Below are 14271 nucleotides of genomic sequence, written 5' to 3'. Positions count from 1 at the left end.
GCCAGATCGTCTGCTCTCGGTATTGGTTGAGTGATAAATTTTGGCCAGGACAGCAGGAAAACTCTGATATTCAAATAGTGCCATAAGATCTTTTATGTCCACCGGAGGGGGAAGACGTGCCTTCGGTTTCATGGCTCATCTGAAAGACAGCAGCTCCAACAATGCAACACTCCTTCAAGTACTGCATTGAGATGGCAGCCTAGATTGTGCGCTCAAGTCCTGGAGTGGAGCTTCAACCATGATGTGACTCAGGCGAGTGTACTGCCACTGAGGGATGCACAAATGATACTGTTAACACAGGAAAACATTTACATCCCTAAAATATTTGTAACTTAAAATCCAGCTGTGCAGCAGTGCAAGATGACAGTGGTGGCATCATGTGTGCTGGCAGAAGAACAGCATTGCATAGTGGACTGTTAATCGTATGCCAACAGTGACTTCATACTAGTCTAAAATCACAGATTCTGCACTGGTATCACTCGTAATTTAAATACCTTACAAGTACAAACATGGAGTAGCCTATTTTTTTTTTTAAAAACACATTAACTTCAAATTTATTGTTTGGAAAATCAGCAGCATAATTGTTAATTCTGTAGTTTGATAGTTACCATGAGGCTGAAATTCCAATCGACCCACTTTGCCAGCGTGTCGTTCTTTCCCCTCTCCCCCTTTACTGGTCTCGTGTACCAGCCTGCTCACCTAGTCTCCCCCGGTGACCCGCCATTGTCAGACCCAAGATCTGCATCAGCCTCATCTGTGTACACAGCCCTCAGGACTTTATCCAGGTGCTATATAATTACGAGTTTCTGTTATTCGACTTGCCACCACTTGCATCATTATCCTCCTACATTAATCACCTGTGCCAGCTGACCACCAGATGGGTGGCCAGTGAGCATCGAGGATTTGGCAGGAAGCTATTGGATGCAGTTTTAGGTCAGGTCATATGTTAAATCAGGTAGCGAAAAACATATCCTCTGATTCTTCCCTCACCGCCATCCTAACACCCGCGCCCCCACCCCTGCTGAGTTGATGACTTGATACAATCAATGGATCAGTACCTCCAAGCTTGGATTCTCAAATAGGAGTGATTTGCAGCTTAATATAATAAACAGAAAAATGGGAAGGGGGTACAGGACTATTTAAGAACACAAAGCTATGTGTTCTGTGTTGACTGAAATAGCATGACAGAAAAAGAAAGCAAACATGACACTTACAATCAGGGCATGCTTCATGGCAAACCTTCATCCAAACACTTGTATTAGTTGAAGTTCTGTAGCATTGCTCAAGTTGATTCAGGGGTTTTAAGAATAGACACATTGGGCCCAAGTTTCGGGCCGCGCCTAGAATGGCGCAGCCCCGAACTGGACGCCCGTTTTTCGCGCCACAAAAAAAACTTCCAGATTCTCCGGCTCCCTGCTGGTCATTTGCAGCTCGGCGCGGCGCAGCATGAGCGGTAGGGGGCAGAGCCAGGTCCCTGCGCTGAAAACAGTGGGCGCGCATGTGCAGTAGCTCCAGGCACCAAAACTGTGTGGGAGGGGCCCGAAGCACGCAGCCCCTAGCCCTGGCCGAATGGCCTCACTGGGGCTGCGTGCATAAGGCTGCCTCCCACGCCCAGCTTCCTCTGGACCCGACTTGACTCCTACTCGCCCCCCGCCCCCCGACCCGACCTCCGCTTTCCCCGCTCCCGACCGATGATCTCCTCTTCTCTCCCCCCGATCTCTCTCTCTTCACCCCCCCCTCACTGTCAGAAGCACAGATACTGACAGAGAGAGAGAGAGAGACACACACAGACAGAGATAGAGACACTGACACACACACTGTGGGGGGCATCCTAGCACGCTGTTGGAGGGCTCCAGGTGCTGCAGTCGGTAAGTAGAAAATGTTTTATTTATTGATTTTTTAAAAATTATTTCTTATTAAATTTTTTTGATTGATTTATTGGTTGATTTATTGATGTTTTTATCATTTATTATTGATGGCTCTTTATTTGTAAAACTGAAGTGTTTAATGTTTGTAAACTTCCCTTTAAACCCCCCCTCCCCCCATTCCCTACGCCTGATTTTCTAAAATGTAGACAAGGTTTTTTCGAGCGTACAAAAATCTTCACTTACTCCATTCTAAGTTAGTTTGGAGTAAGTTTTCACTGCCAAAATTTTGAAAACAGGCGTAAGTGGCCGGACATGCCCCCTTTTGAAAAAAAAATTCTGTTCCAAAGTGAAACTGTTCTAACTGACTAGAACTGGAGCAAACTAAATGCCGAGAATTTGAATTTCTAAGATACTCCGTTCTACACCAGTTGCTCCAAAAAAATCAGGAGCAACTGAGGCCGAAACTTGGGCCCATTGGCCCAGAAATTCCGGCCTCCCGGGTCTGTACAACTCGGGAAGGCATCGCAAAAGCTGGTTTTCAGCGCATGCGCAACCGGCTTTTCCGATCGGTCAAGCTGGAGCTGGACAGATCCTCCGTATCGCCACATCCAGGACATTCGCATGGGAGAGATTGCAGTATTTACACACATCTTGCCCAGCGAATGTCCTGAAAACTCTTGTGCCTGATAAAAGCAGGCGCATAGCCAACTTTTACAGGCATAAGAGTTTTAAAACACACAAAAATATTAAACATTTTATTGTTTAAAAACCCTCCTCACTACAGTAAGTTTACTTTAAACCATAATTTTAAATTTTTTTCTAAATTGGAATATATTTAATACATAAATAACTAAACTTAAATTAATAAAAATGTGTTTTTTTTTTAAAAAGTGTTTTGGGTGTTTCTCAAGAATAATGGGAACTCCAACTTGCGGAGTTCCCATTATTATTAATGAGTATATGCTTTAGCTGGATTGGTTGCCCAAAGCCATGTGACTGCAGCTCCAACTGTCCCGACGTACATGCGCAGTCAATGGAGGCCTTAGGACCGGGATCTCTCGGGGCGTAGCAGGTTCAGATAAGTGCGCATCTTCAACTTTTTTTTTTACCCGATCCCCCGCGTGAAGCAGCCGACTGGGATTTCTTGGCCCATATGCCACATAGTATGATGAGAAGCACTGATCTATTAGCATTGGGGGTGGCCCGGAGATCTGCAAACACTGAAAAAGGGACCAGAGACTTAGCAGAATTGGGATGGGATTTCAGGTCTAGGGTCTGAGGACTGGAAAGAGAGGGCCTGGCAGTGTTGCAGGACAGCTGCTTTGGGGTGCAACAAGAAAAAGGCCCAAATTACTTTTGGCCCTTTGTGAACTATCAGGTGCCCCTACCCCACCACATCCCCACCTATCAATCTTTCCCCCCAACTGTCCATTGTTGAGTGTCAAGCAGCATCTTCCCACTTTTTCCCCTCATCAGCCAGTTATTAGATTTTAGCAGTGCATTCTTTGAGTTTGCTGATGTGTATACATTTTCTTTAACAAAAATTTACCTCAAAATGCTCAAAAGTTCATTATTGTAGTTTCCACATTTTCATACAAAAAACATTAGTCTTTTGGAAAAAAGCAAAAAACTCACAGGATGAGGAAAGACACCCCTAGTTCAACAGAGTTTCTTGTTCGCAACATAGTCCTGTACACCCTTGCATCCCATGGCAAGGCCACTTCTTGAAAGCTGCCCACATTCCCCTAAATCCACTATTAACATGTGTGCACAGAACCTGGTATTGTGAGTTGCACCAATCATATTAAATTTGACAATACTTGTTACAATTAATTTGGTCAAACAAAAGCATTTTAATTGGTAATAAATGAAACGATTCACTGCAGATTACTCATTAAGTGGTTATAATGTCGTTCATTTCTGCTCTTATCACAGTAATCAAAATGTGACTGTATTAAGTGCCATTTGAATATTTCATCAATCAGCCACAAAACTAGTATGCCAAAAGGTAATGCCTCAGAATTTTAAGTAGGATATATATTTAATACTTGCTCCCATCAAGTCTGTCACTACAAAAACTTAATGGACTCATTTGAAATGAACTAAATTTATTTTTACCCATTCAACTTGCATTATTCAAATGATTCCTTGGAGTAACTAGTTTTAAATCAACCAAATTGAAATGTTATTCTTGAGCAGCTATAAAATTAGATTTTTGGATATCATAGGCAGTCCCTCAAAGCAAGGATGACTTGCTTCCAGACCAAAAAGGGATGAGTTCACAGGTGTTTCAATGAAGGACCTAATATTCCAGATCCCGAACTACATCTTGAAGGGTGGAAGATGCCCGTGTTTGGATTTTTTAAACATGTGGTGGTCGTTGCACACCAGCCACCACATGGGCTTGACAGAGGTAGGTCTTGGTCCAGTGGCAAGGATTACCCAAGACTAACTGGAGACCAGCTCTGTTGCACAGACTGAGGGCGCACACATATCGCAGTTTGGGCTGGCCCGTGCTGCCCCTGGGCCCCAGATTCACGCCTCTCCTGGGCCCCGGTCACTTCACTCTTGCCGCTCCTTCGCCCCTCCTGCTGTGACTGCCCACACTGCAATCAGCGACCTGGCTTCGTAGCAGTTGCCCTCCTGCAGCAGTACACGCTGCTCCCTGCAGTGGTATGCCGCCGCACATTGTTCCCTCCAATGGCCCCGGCCTGCTGATGGTCTTGCAGGCCAGGACCACGCCGATTTCTGGGGATGTCCGACGATATCCCAATGGATGACAAACTTAGAGAATGGTAAATTCCCATTTGGAAACAATGCACCAGCCATTTAGTTTTCAGAATAATGTAGAGGTTGTGGAGTTTAACTCCTGGGACATTTTACTATGTTAAAGGTGATATATAAATGCAAAATTATTTTATTAAAAGTGTTGATTTTTTAACAAGTGGAATTTGACTTATTCATTTAATCAATGGCCCTGAAGTTATCCCCTACATAAACACTGCTATAATTATAAAAGTGTATTCTCAGACTCACCATGAGCAATGCCACAAGAGATCTGCTAACAGATCTGTCTGAACACACAGCTATATACACCACCTTTCAACATAAATCCAACTGCACACAAAACGACACCGTTGATTCAATACAATATCAACATTGAAAGGTTTATCTCTAAACAGTAGAGGTAATTTAGAGCCAGGCTTCCTGCTCTGGCAGCTCAGGAAGGAGGAATTCCGACTTCCAGCACCAGATTCAAACCAGTTGGAACTGCTTAGATAAAATATATAAAGAGATGGCACACTACATATTAAGGTCATTGCTGTTTAAATTGTAAGTTGAGCATAAAACAGTGATGGTCAGAATGCACTGCTAATTGTTTCAATGAAAATGACCTTTATTTTGCAAGTTTTCAAATCCAGTTGTGAATGAAATTGACTTGCAGAGAGTTAAATCAAGGAAAAAAAATCTTAACACTCATTGAATTCAGATCCATCATTTTTGAACGCAATAGCTGTTTATAATAGTCAACAGGACCAGAAGCTGGCAAAAATTACTGATAAAAGACATGAGCTGTGCAAGCAATGGTTCACTAATATATTACAATTTTTAAAAAGCCTGTACCATTTTTTTCCCCTCAAACCTATTTCAATTTTATTTTTTGGCCTACAGTACACCAAGGTCAGTTTGTTGAGCACGTATTAGCAGCAGAATTCATAGCTGCTTCTTGGCATGTGGCTGACAAGTGCATTGGTGTTTCTCTCTTGTATGGCTAGTCTATCACCATTTTCGAGTTTATGATCAAAATATCCCAAATTATGGTTATTCTAAGGCATGATGCACCTAACAAGTGTGTTTTTGTCTGCATTAGATTACTGACTTGAATTCCTTAGAACTAAGTATATACAGGGTTAATTATGGTTTCTGTGAGCAGTCTCCACAAGGCAGAGTTGTACATTTTCGTTCTAGCAGACAAAGGTCGATTAATAGGTGTTAGAATCTTGGTTTCCATGAAACAATAGGGTATTATTCATCAATGATTTCATTATAAATGAAGTCCCAGAGGCACCAAATGGGCTCAAAACAAATTAACTCTTCGGGGACAGATGGCACATATCACAGAGCACCAAGAAACACTTGGGAAGAGATTTGTGAAGCACTAACAATTATGAGGGAATCAATGGACACTAGGAAGGTACCAGTCGAGTGGAAACAATACCAAGCCCTCAGGCACCCCAATCAGTATCACCACCCTCAACCCAACAACTCCCCCACTGGGTATTCATTTGTTCTGTACCCTTCAGCTAGTGCAATTGAAGGAGGCAGCACAGAAATTACAGAATAAGTTGGACAAAATACCTGTGGGTATGCACAAGAAAAAACATGAAACACATATTTCATGAATGGTGTTGAAATAGCCATGGATGAAACTGAAGGAGACCTCAGCATCTTAGTAAATTCTATGCTAAATATGTCCAACAAACGCAGAGAAATCAACATAGCCAGTAAGATGTTGAACAATATAGCCAAAAAAAGAATACAAATCAGAGGAAGCAATGATCAAACTTCATAGTGCTCCAGGGAAGCAATGATCAAACTTCGTAGTGCTTCGTAGATCACACATTAAATACCACAGAGAAATGCAAGTGCTGGGGGCAGAGCAGAGAAGAGCCACAAATCTGTTTCACAACTAAACTGCAGAAGTAGAACTAGGGACGCAAGTTGAAAGAGCATTTTTGTAGTGTGATCAATGTGTGAAATAAACTTGAGTAGAGGATGCAAAAACCCTAGAAATAATAAAAATAATTGGATTCTACAGCAGCAGGGAGTGATGGTGTTAATTTATCCATCCAAACACAGCCAAAGATGGCCTAAATGGCCATCCTCAGCTGTAATTATCTTGTGATCAGCAAGTCTGTGTGGTCCCCAACACAAAAGTGTGGTTTACCTATACTAACAGATGGAATAGAGGCGTACAAGGTTGCACATGGTTTTCCAATTTTCATACATTTCAACCTGGAGGACAAGTGTTCTATTTAATTCACCAAGAATGGCAGCCAAGCACAAGAAGCTAGTTTGTTCATGTCTTTTGTTCCGACATGTCTTCACATGTAACTCTACTTTATCTGTACCAGATGACCTGGTCAGGCCCAGCAGAGATAGTAATCTTTTGATTGAAATCTGCCCGAGAGAAAACATGGGTCAGACCTTTGTGTAGGGAAGAACCAAAGTTTCTTTGTAGCCCTGTAAACAGACAACAGACTGTAGCCAATGGTTACATTTTCAGGGTTATATTGGGCTACTTGTGCTTCTCTCATCAGACACAGTCTGCCACCAGAAAAGAAAGTTAGTGTTCCTAACACAGATGAGACTGCACAGTTACTTTACTGCACAAAGTAACAGTGACCTCAGTCTTTAATAGGACACTCCAGAGTGAGGAACAGGCCTTAGGGGCCGGCTTATATACAGTGCTCCCAAGGGATGCTGGGATCCCTTGGGACTTCAGGGGATGCGCTCTCTGGTGGCAGAACATGGGAGTGCATGCTTTACAGATACACAACAAAAGTGGACTAGTTTTACTCCATAGCAATGGTTCACCATGCATGAACATTAGTTTTCAAGGTCTGTTGCACATTGAAATATAGTTCGGGGAAGCATATTTCTTATTTTGATAAATTGAGGATGATATTGAAGTTTGTAAATTACTGTAATGTGTTTTGTGCTGTATACGGTTCATCTAGCTACAATAGGTTAGTTTGCAGCCAAAGTCTTAGTCTGAGAGTGCCTCTTCAATCCACCTATTGGAGAGAAGAATCACACGTCACCTGGGATATTCCAGCAAGCCGACGTATAGTGGAACGCATTCTGTTTGATCCCTGGGTTTTGCTGTCATATACCTAGATATTGGGCAGGTAAAGACACACTGACTGTAGGCTTACAGAAATTGTTGGCAGCTTTGAACCAGAGTAGAATGAGTTTGCAACAAAGGAAACAAAAACTAACATTGACAATGTAATCATAGCATTTTGCACACATCAATACAAGTAACTTTCGAGATGACAATGTTTAAAATTTACCCCTCTCATTTAACTCATAAAACTGTGATAGGTAAACCACCTTTCTACTGTCATTTGCAATTATGTTGTTCACCATACTCGTTCCACTTACTTATCCAATATTTCCTTCAAATAAACAATGTGTGCCAAAATCACTCCCTTTCATAAAGCATTCCATGCTACAACAATGCTTTAGAAACAGAGTTTTCTCTCCCAACAGTTTATACTCCCTTAGTGATAATATTCACAATCCCTCATCACAAACTCCAACCAGAGGAAACCGTCTTTCCTTATTCATAAGAACCCAAGAACACAAGAAATAAGAACATGAGTAGGCCATTTGGCCCTTTGAGCCTGCTCCGCCATTCAATAAGATCATGGCTGATCTCAACGCCACCTTCCCACGCTGTCCCCATATCGCTAGATTCCATTATTTTTCCAAAAATCTATTGATCTGGAGGAGCGGGTGGGGGGGGAGGAGGAGGAGCGGGCGGGCGGAGAGGGGTGAGGGAGGAGCGGGCGGGCGGAGAGGGGTGAGGGAGGAGCGGGCGGGAGGGAGGGAGGGAGGGAGGGAGGGAGGGAGGAGCGGGCGGAGGGAGGGAGTGAGGGGGAAGGGAGGGAGGAGCGGGCGGGCGGGGGGGGGGGGGAGGGAAGAGATAGTGAGATACAGAGAAGGGGGGGTGTGACAATGAAACAGATAGTAGAAAAAGGGCAGAGAGATGGGAAAGCAATTGACAGATGTGAGCGAGGGAACATGGAAGGAGGGGGGGCAGAAGAGAGAAATCAGACCAGTCATGGAGACCGACCAGCTGCACAGGGGAGAAAGAAAAATGAGAGAGACACACACACACACAAAGGGCGGGCGGGAAGAAAGGGAGGAAACTGATAGATAGGCAGTCAGGAAAGAAGAGAAGAGAACGATGGATAGGGGGACAGGAAAGAGGGTGAGGAGGGTAAAGTTTTTTGGCTGCACCAGATGGTTTTCTGGAGTCTGGTGTCAAAAATCATTCCCGTAGGTAAGCCCACACCAGTTAACTGATGTGACTTTATATGCCATTACCTCAATGTAGCAATGGCTAAGGTGAAGCAGAACACTATTGTTATAATTTGTTAATTAGATATGACAGCAGCAGGTAAACAGCAAAAAGGGGGGGGGGGGGGAAGAGAGAACACTGAAGTACTCAGCAGCTGTGCAGTGAGTCGGCAGGCAGTGGAGGATTACACCTGAAATGGTGCCAGTGTTCCCAACAGGAGCCACTGAGCCTAATCCCACTCCAGCAAGAACAGGGAGGTAAAAGCAGAAAATGCTGGAAATACTCAGGTCAGTCAGCATCTGTGGAGAGAGAAACAGGAGGTAACATTTCAGGTCGATGATCCTTCATCAGAACTGGAAAAATTTAGAGATGTAACAAATTTTTAAATTAGTGGAGAGGCAGGGACAGGAGAATGGGGAGGAAAGAACAAAAGGGAAGTTCTGTGATAGAGTGGAAGGCAGGTGTGATTAAATGACAAAAGAGAGAATGGTTCAAGGCAAAAGGAGATGGTAATAGGGCAAGTTAACAAAATAGGCTAACCTCTGCCCCTGTGCTGCCCCCCACCTCTGCCCATTGCAGCTGGTGATTCTGCCATTTACAACTCATGTAGACTCAGCTTGTTTTTTTTTAAAAACTTGTCCCATTACCATTTGCCTTGCATCATCATCATCATCCCTTTTGTCATTTAATCTCTTCTACCTTCCATTCCATCACAGACCTTGCCTTTTGTTCTTTCCTCCCCATCTCCCTTTCCCTGCCCTTACACTTGCTTAAAAATCTGTTACATCTCTAACTTTTTCCAGTTCTGACAAAGTGTCATCAACCTGAAATGTTAACTCTCTCTCCATAGATGCTGCCTGACCTAAACATTTCCAGCATTTTCTCTTTTTATTTCAGATTTCCAGCATCTGCAGTATTTTGCTTTTCTAAGAGCAGGGAGGTGTGGTGCAGTGTTGTATTCAACAGGCATGTCCCTGAACTTACAGGGTTACCTTTCAGCTGAAGCAAAGATAAAAGCTTTCACATCACCAATCACATCAATGGTCACTACATCAGACAGCCCTGGCAAAATTTCATGCAAGTCCCTTTAACAGGATATTGATGAACTTTGCAATCAGAAATGTAACAGTGCAAGTTTATAGCATTATAATTTAGATGGGAGCGGACTGTGATTACTAATCCATTTGAAAAGGGGCCATTCAACCAATAAATTGAGAACCACCACATAACTACACCCTATAATATTACTAGTGTAACATTACTATGTAGCCACTGCTGGTTACAAACTTAGCAACTTACCTCAGTTAATGCATGCAGTTGGCCTTCATGAACACAAACACCCATAAATCTGCAAAACAGAAATTAATCATAAACATCGTGCCATATTTGAACTACATCACACAGGGCCCACTGAAAAATAAAACCTTTGCTAAGGCTACATCGTGAATCTATAAATTCTGTTTTTTTTTTAAGTTATATTTAAAGTAAGGGAAACAACTTGCAATAGCCCATTAAAACATAGAAAAACATCCTATGGTACTACAGAGAGCAATAATCAAAAGAAAGTCAATGGAAGAAAGTACCATTTCCAGGAGCTGTTGAATTTGTTGATGATGCATCATATTTCCAGAATTGAAGTCTGCCCATCATGTTATATTGTCTGACAAAAATGTAGTTAAAAAATGGGCCGAATACATTTGTAACAGTTGTTCCAAAATAGCATATTCTCCAACGTACTGTTACATAATACAAGTTTTGTTACAAATAGTCTGAACTCTAAATTCATGGGTAATTAAATAGTCCAAATTCAAGGTGATTCAAAAAACAAGATCCCATAAAAATTTACTTCAGTGGAAACTGCACAATGCCATAGGAATTGCTGCTGATTTATATTCTGTATTAACTTGACTGTCCTAGTCCTTTTGAGGTGGTTATTTTAAACAAGTGCAAATCACAGGAAAAATTACTAGTTCTGACACCAAAATGCAATTAGTTTGTTCACACTCAAGCAAATGATAGATAGCTCTGCATTTAACCTTATGCATGCAAAGGTGGGGTTCCAATCAACAGTGACTTAGTGTTCCACAGGCAGCAGAAAGAATGTGAAGCCTTGATATTAACATTCAATAAGAACTTTTTGAATTTACATGGAACATTGAGGTACAGAAGCCTATTCACCAATAACCTGCTCCGTTTGGGTTCCACAAGGGCCACTGGGCTCCAGATCTCATGACAGCCGTGGCCCAAACATGGACACTAGAGCTGAATTCCAGAGGTGAGGCAAGAGTAACTGCTCGAGATCAAGGCACCATTTGTTTGAGCGTGGGACCAAGGAACTTCAGTAAAAATAAAGTCAATGGGGATATGAGGGAAGTGTCTGGAGTCAGTGGGTATCACACTCGCCTCAGAATCAGAAGACTGAGTTTAAGTCCCACTCCAGGAACTTGAGCACATAGATCTAAGCTGACACTCCAGTGCAGTGCTGGAGTGCTGCACTGTTGGAGATGCCATCTTTCGGATGAGACAATAAACCGAGGCTTCATCTTCCCGCTCAGGTGGACATCAAAGATCCCATAGCACTATTTCAAGAAGAGCAGATGCAATATTTATCCCTCAAGCAACATAACAAAAACAGTTTATCTGGGCATGATCACATTGCTGTTTGTGGGAGCTTGCTGTGCATAAATTGGCTACCAAGTTACCCACATTGCTAGTGACTGCACCCCAAAATCACTTCATTGGCTGTAAAGCGCTTTGAGACATCCGATGGTCATGAAAGGTGCTATATTCATGCAAGTCTTTCTTTCATACCTGGCACAACGGAAGAGGTTGGAATGAGGAATACAAAAAAAGAAAATCACTGGTGACATGTACTTTAATTAATAAAATATGAGAAAGTGTGCGCCAGTGATGGCACTTGTACTGCTCTCCTACACCATCACAATGTGAAGTAATCGTGTTGCAGAGCATCTCCCAGCTGCTCTGCAGTGAAGAGCTGGAGGGCTAAAATAAGCAAACGGACTGCAATCCAGCAAACCTAACCTTCAGGGGAAGCAAAAATTCTCATCAAGTAAACCCATTCAAATTCCCCCTTCACTAAAAAGAAAAACAATTGTGTTCTGCCTACTCCTATCGCACATATACCAAGGCCAGTGATGGTAACTCAAACACACATGGGTTCGTCAGAAGTTATTTCCAATAATCTTATGTCAGTTTAGAGTTACTTTTTTTTTAAAAAAGGGAAGTTTAGATATGTTCCAAAAATGATTTGAACACAACCGTAGTCAGTTCCTCTTATGAAATCCCTGAATGATTTTAAATGAAACCAGAACGATTCTAACTGACCACTGGAGCCAATCTAGAACTAAAATGAGCACAATCCAGATTAAACAACCAGGCAAGCATCTCAGTTTGTTTAGTTAATTAATTTTTGTGTGGGGGTGGGGCAAAAAGAGGACAAGATCACATCTAATCGTAATACTTTGCTCTACAGTCTCTTCAGGAATGAAGAAAGTAAAACTGCAAATAATGACACACACAACAGTTCTAAAAGAAAGGGATCTAGCCTGGATGAAAAACTTGGAGCCAGGTACAAATTAAATCAGAGCTGAAATTGAACACAAAAGGAGAGATTCAGATCTATGTTAAAAGCAATCTAAACTTTTACAGGAAAATTTAGTCGAGTATCAAGTTACACAACACATTCTAGATGGAAATGGTGCACAATATTCTCAATCCTCCAAACATCACAAAAAATAAGAAATGTCAGGTAACTGGCAAAACATACATCACTCCAGCTCACCACAAAACAATTAATGCCGAGCCCAGACGAGAGATCCATTATACACAATCATGAGGTGTCACTCAAGTGTAAAATGCAGTCTTTACAGATAAAATAATTCAGAATTCCCCAGTTCTTTTTTTAAAGTTCTGATCAGTTGGAACATAATTCATCAAATTTGGACCAGCAAGAGATATCAGGTCAAGTATGGGAAGTACTCTTCTCAAACAAAGCAATGTGAAACATCTGGAGTGTCAATACAGCCCTTACAAAAGCAGCAAATATTAGTCCAATATAGTTTGTACTGTTAATGTAGCAAATAAAGGATAGTGTTGCCCGGGCAGATATATTAGTTAGGTATGTAGTATGACTGTCTAGTAGTTGGAATACAGGCAGTCAAAATGCATAGCAAGGTTCTCAGAGCTTAGAGCACAAAGAAATATGGCCCAAATCCAATCCAGGACCACTGCCAAATGGGCCTTGGTAAAGTCACACTACACTGTACTACAAGATCCTACATTTGCCCATGGCTGTAGAGTCATCATTTTATTTTTGTTCCCAGGCTAGTGCTGCATCATTTATTACATGTTGGAAGAAATTCAGTCCCGACAAGGTAGGACTCAACATAATGAAAGCTGTATAAACTGTCACTCAAAAAACAGACACCTATTGAGACCCAAATATAGTTAAAATTGTACATTAAAGAGGACACCCATGGGACCTGCATCAGATGTCCTTTATTTACAGGTGTCCTTATTTTCAAAATGAACATTGTACGTGCAGCAATCCGGATGAGTCAAATATCCAAAGATTGTCTGTATTCCATACAACTTTCCTTTTTTAGATCTGGGATTGTGCCTATTTCTGGAGTTCTGCCAGCGGGATAGGATTTCAGTTACTTTTCTGTTCATTGCATTTCCCAGTTCATTGCTTCCCAGATCCTTTTCCATTGAGGGAGGGTTAACCTGCTCCTGGAATCTGCGACATTGGCAGCCTGCACAGGAAGAGGTGGCTGCTGTTGGGCCAGAATGCCTGGGAGATCCAAGCCAAATAAGGGGTCTGAGGGGGATTCATGTCCTGTAGACCCGTTTAGAACTCCCACCTTCTCTGTGCTGCAGCTGCTAATGTTTGAAGTGCTGGGTGGTGGGGGCGGGGGAGTAGGGGGCTGTTAGAAGATCATTAACTGACTGACTAACTAACATACTGGTGGAGTGAGATGTCGAGGGTTCCAACTCTGGTTGAAGGGAATTCTGGAGGTCTGATCACAAGCCCCCATTCCCCAGCCTCCACCTCCACTTCCACCTCCCGGCCAGGCCTCTTTCCCAGCCCCCAGTCTCCATCTGTCCCTGAAGCCCGACTCATGGCCCACTAAATGCTCTCATCTGAGCTACCCCAGTTCCCAAGCTCCCCCAACTGCCGGCTCCTGAATTCTCCCCAACCAGATTCCCGAGACCCCCCAATTACCAAGCTGCCTCGGACTCCCAAGGAACAATTGTTCCGGATATCTGCGCTCGTGGTAACGCGTTATTCTC

General features: G+C 42.6%; 1 protein-coding gene across 4 annotated transcripts in view; it reads right to left on the bottom strand.

Moving 5' to 3' along the window:
• Positions 1-14271, bottom strand: part of LOC139268527 (dual specificity testis-specific protein kinase 2-like) — a 117320-nt gene that overhangs the window by 52765 nt on the left and 50284 nt on the right. For 3 of the 4 annotated variants that reach the window (XM_070886799.1, XM_070886801.1, XM_070886800.1), the window contains one exon: positions 10258-10306. In XM_070886799.1, coding sequence (XP_070742900.1) covers positions 10258-10306 — 49 coding nt within the window. Of the gene's footprint in view, positions 1-10257; positions 10307-10541; positions 10569-14271 lie in introns of those variants that run through there. The other variant, XM_070886802.1, reaches the window with a different exon arrangement.

Source organism: Pristiophorus japonicus, chromosome 8 (genome assembly GCF_044704955.1).
Source record: "Pristiophorus japonicus isolate sPriJap1 chromosome 8, sPriJap1.hap1, whole genome shotgun sequence".
NCBI lineage: Eukaryota > Metazoa > Chordata > Chondrichthyes > Pristiophoridae > Pristiophorus > Pristiophorus japonicus.
This window is presented reverse-complemented; position numbering and strand designations above follow the sequence as displayed.